Here is a 4642-nt window from a genome sequence, read left to right as displayed (position 1 = left end):
AAGAGCTATCTGTTTTTCTCACATGATGGCAGGTGAACCTGCAGAACACCAGACAGCTCCTGCTTCGAGGGACATCTGGGCTACTGGGTGTCCAGTGGCAACACCTGGGCAAGAGGGAGAAAAGCTGCCCCAAGGGAGGACATGCAACCTGGGCAAGGGAGTCACAACCAGCCCCTCCATCCCACTTCCTTCTGGGCTCTAAACCCTCCTGCCCAGCAGGTCTCCCTCCAGCACACACCAAGGAGGCAGCTCTCCCTCCTCTGCTCCAGGATGTGGAGACCACATCCCCCCAGGGCTGTGCTCCTGCTGGTCCCTGGCAGGACAACAGGTACATGAGGGAACTCCTCCCTGCCCTCACCTCTTCCTCCTTCCGCAGGCTGTCAGGCTGTGCCAGCCGGAACAGACAGTCGTAAACAGGGTTCACCAGGGCCATCATGGGCATGTTGTTCACCTGTAAGGAGGGAGGAGCCATCATCAGACGGGACCAGAAAGGGAGGAGTCTGCATCTATTTAAGATAACTTGCTCCCTTGCTGCTCTTCAAAGAAGGAAGCAGAATTTACTTCTGCTGCCAAGTGCCATATGGGTGGGATTTACGTAGGAGACCAGACATTTGAGCCTCCAAGAACCACAGAAGCTGAACAAATTATGTAAAAAACATCTATTTTTAAATGTAAGCAGGTAGTCATGGGAAATAAACTTGTTACAACAGCATTTTTCCTGCCTGCAGCTCCCCTTGCATAATGTTTACATTTACTCCAAGCAGGCATCAAGTACCCATATTACAGCAAAGGCTTGAGACAAACTCCATCAGTATGTGGGCTCGAAATTCCCCCTGGGACCTCACAGTAACTGAACTCCTTCAAATCTGGGAGTTTTGGGAGCAGGCAAATCACGGGATTTCAAACACCAAGTACAAAATGAAGAAGCTCAGACTTTTTGACTGCTCCCAGAGATGGCTCTGCCTCTCCAAGCCTGTTCACCTGCCTATTGGTAGCACCAACCCCAGGAGCGTCCTCATGCCAAGAACCAGTTCCAGCCACAGCCCTGGGGCTCTGTTCAACACCCATCCAACCCTCCTGGTGCCTCTGGACACCCAGGCCCTCTGGCCCTCCTCAGCAGCAGCACCCAAGTGGTCCTGCTCTGTCTCCTCACCCTCAGGTAGTCGAAGATGTTGCAGATGAAGGTTACGTAGCAGATCCAGGCCTGGAGCGAGCGGGCGCGCAGCTCCTCCCTGTCCTTGTACTCCTGCTGCAGCCGGCTCAGCAGGCTCCTCCGGAAGACGCTCTGGCCGACTTGTTTGCTCTCTGCCTAAGAGCCCAGAAAATCAGGATGGAGGGATGAAATAGGGTGTGAGGAGTGGGGAGAAGCAGGACCATGCAGATACCCTCCTGTGGTTGCCCAGAGAGGCAGGAAAGCTGCAGCTAACTGCCTGTGCTCACCAGCTGCTCCTCTGAATGCTGCCACTGCATGGAGCAAGTGACAGAAGAGGAAGGTCAGGGCACAGGGCTGGGGTGAAGCTCCTCCTGGCCCAGCCTAGGGACAACCCACAAAGCTGAAGTGTTTTGCTGTCCAGGCATGAGTTCTCACCTGGATGATGGTGTAGCAGATCCGTCCTGCCTCCTTGCTGAACACGCAGTCTTTGAGGGACTGGTCCACGATAATATTGGCCACTTTCTCCAGGTCCACATTGGTGGGGTCTGTAGAGAGGAGAAACACTGTCAGGACATAGCACCCTTTGGGCCCTGCTTGCTTTGGGGTACCTGGAAAGCAAGCAAGGTCAGCACAGGGCCTGGTACAACTATACCATACGGTGTGAAACCTCATACCACTCCCACAGCAAGAGTTCCAGCACCTCTTGCACACCTTTGGAGATGCTACTGTTGCATGGTCCTCCCAGGCTGGAGACACAGCCATCACAATGGGAAAATTATGGAGGAAAGCAAGTAATATGGGGAAGCAAGAAGCTGATCTCAATCTGAAATGCCAGCTCTGCTTCAAAGATGGGTTAGCAGGAACTAAATATGTCAGCTCCTGCTGTGCTTCAAATAGAAACATGAAGGTGAGAAGGAGACCTTGGGGGCCAGGAGGACAAGATGGCCCAGCAGCAGGGAGGGGCAGAGAGCAGGAACAGAGAGCAGGAACTAAGCACCGAGAGAGGGGGGAGAAGCCAAGTCTGGGGAGAGATGCTGCATTAGAGCAGGAGAGGAAGATACCCCAAAACCAGGGAAAACCACAAGGATGAGAACCAGGAACTGAGCTGGAGCAGCTGCACCATAAAAGACTGGGGAGATGGGACAAGAAGATATAGGGAGCAAAGACCTTCCTGGAGAAGATTCACTGAATGGCACACAGGCACACAAACAGCATTTATGAAACAGCTTTTCTACACTTAGCTGCCCAGGGCAGAGGAGCTAACCTCTAACCTTTGAGGGCTGTTTTCAGCAGCTTCTGAGTCTCGCTGTCGAACGACTGTATTTTATACTCTTCTTTGCCCGTTTCCCCCATGACTGGCTTCCTCCAAGGGCAAAAGTCAGGGCAATGGATAGGCTAGTGACAGGCCCTGGAGAAAGAGCACACAGAGCTTAGTTGGACAGAGAGACAGATCTTCACCTCACCATTTGGCAAATCCCATCTAGTGCAGCACAGACTGTTACCCTGACAGCTTCCCACCCCAAGGAAACTCCTCTGTTATTAGGGCCCCCAGCTCCAGCCCTAGAGCTGAGCAAAGCCTCACACCCACATCTTTTTAAGCCTTGCTTCCCACCAGCCTACAACAAGACTTAATCTTCAGAACACCAAGGCAGCCCCAAACTATACCCATCTCTGCTTAGAAGACTTTCCTGTGGCTGTATCACAGAATAACACACACAGGAGCGGCCCATGCAGCTGTTCGCTTGTGCCTTCAAAACACCAGTTGAGCTGGTTTCACACAAAAGCCTGGGAAGAATCAAACCAGCACCTAAGCATCCAACACATGCTCACCAGAAAGAACAGAGCACATCTCCTGTGTCAGAGCCAGGCTCCCTCAAGCTCCCAGCAAGACACAGCCAAGTCCCCAGCAACAACAGCTCCTGTCTCAACTCCCTGCAGTCAAGCAGAGCTCTCTGCAGTACTTATGGTGTTTCTAAATAGTCTCTTGGTCAATTTTCTTCTGCTTCATGATATCAAACACAGCAAGAGGGTACACATGGCAGAGAGAGAGGAAGGGCTTTGACAGGCACATGAGATGATCTGCTGGGTGCAAAATGCCGGTTTGGCCAGACCTGCAGCACCAGCAGGAGAAGGCAATTGGCCAAATGAGTTTTTGCCAGCTTGTCGAAATTCCTGGGCCATTACTCACCCCTCTCTGCAAACAGGTCCCTACCAGGATTGAAGCTGACGACCCATTACCCTTCAGAGGCAGTGGGACACATCTCACAGGCAGCCCGACCCCACGGACACACCACATGCCACGAAGCCACAACACGTAGTAACTCGGAGCAGAGAGAGGAGCCCTGTTCCGGCCCTGCCCTCCCTGCGAGGCCCAGGACAGACCCTACCCCATGGGGGTGACAACCTGCTCACACTGCTCTCACAGCCAAAGCTCTCACCTGCACAGGGTTACCTGCCCTGAGACCTGCACAGAGGCTTCTTCCCCAGATGGATTCACAAGCAGCTGGATGCCCTCCGTGCTGTCTGGTTGGCAAACGCCTTCCCACCCAACCTCTCCTCCTCCTGCACCGTCCCTCTCCCTCTGCACTCACACCATCCTGCACTGCCAGAGCAGCAGCCCCAGCTCACCAGCAGCCCCGTCCGTGTCCCACCAGCAGCAGCACCGTGTGGAAGGAACCGGTGAGAGCTCAGTGCCGCGCAGCCACGCAGGAAGCGCCCGAGCTCGTCTGGCAGCGTCTCTGCCGTCACCACCCAGACCTGGAGCATCCTTCCCCAGGGCTCCCCAGGGACAGGCAGGGCTGCTTTGAAGTGCTGTGCCAAACAACCCTGCCCAGAGCAAACCACAGCGCATGAGCGTGAAACCAGCCAGGCCTCGTCTGCACCAGAGACCCTGCTTCCATGTCACCTTGCCTGAAGTGGCAGTGGGTGACACCAGGCACAGCATCACCTGTGGGTACCAACTACTCCTCTGCAGGTACCCCCCACTAGACGAGCAGTCCCGGGGACAGCCGTGGTTTGCATCCTCGATCTGCCGATGCCTGTGCGGCAGCGCCCTGCCCGACGGGGGACACGCCTGGTGGGACGGGCTGGTCGTGCCCCGGCCACCCCAACAGGAGGGAGAAAGAAGAGCAGCGAGTCTCCTCTGCCGCCCTGAGCATCCACCCGTCACCGCCCGAGGGGCACTACCAGATGTCCCAGCCCACCGGGCAGCAGGTGGAAGCCCCAGCACCGAACCGCCTCCTGCGCGGGGCACCTGGACCCCCGGGGAACCCCCGGGGACCCCCCGCTGCTGCCTCGCCCCAACCCCACGGGGGAGCCGCTCCCGCACAAGCCGAATGGCCCCCCGGGCTGAAGGGCGGATCCGGGAGAAACCCAGCCCCCCGTTCCCCCCGGACAGGGCAGGGGGAGCCGGCCCCAGCCCCACGGACCTGCCGGCCGCCCCCGCTGGGTCTTCTGGCCGCCGGGGCATCGCCGGAGCGTCCCAAACCC

The 4642-nt window shown here is 56.5% G+C and overlaps 1 protein-coding gene across 1 annotated transcript in view; it reads right to left on the bottom strand.

Annotated features, from left to right (window-relative positions):
• Positions 1–4642, bottom strand: part of MIF4GD (MIF4G domain containing) — a 6067-nt gene extending 1425 nt beyond the window's left edge. Inside the window, exons 1-5 of the mRNA XM_010002651.1 lie at positions 4582–4642; positions 2425–2561; positions 1589–1698; positions 1154–1309; positions 359–451 (exon numbers count right to left, since the gene is read on the bottom strand). Of these exons, the coding sequence (XP_010000953.1) occupies positions 359–451; positions 1154–1309; positions 1589–1698; positions 2425–2506 (441 nt within the window). The 5' untranslated portion in view covers positions 2507–2561; positions 4582–4642. The remainder of the gene's footprint in view (positions 1–358; positions 452–1153; positions 1310–1588; positions 1699–2424; positions 2562–4581) is intronic.

Source organism: Chaetura pelagica, unplaced genomic scaffold, assembly GCF_000747805.2.
Source record: "Chaetura pelagica isolate M959 unplaced genomic scaffold, ChaPel_1.0 scaffold47, whole genome shotgun sequence".
Lineage (NCBI taxonomy): Eukaryota > Metazoa > Chordata > Aves > Apodiformes > Apodidae > Chaetura > Chaetura pelagica.
This window is presented reverse-complemented; position numbering and strand designations above follow the sequence as displayed.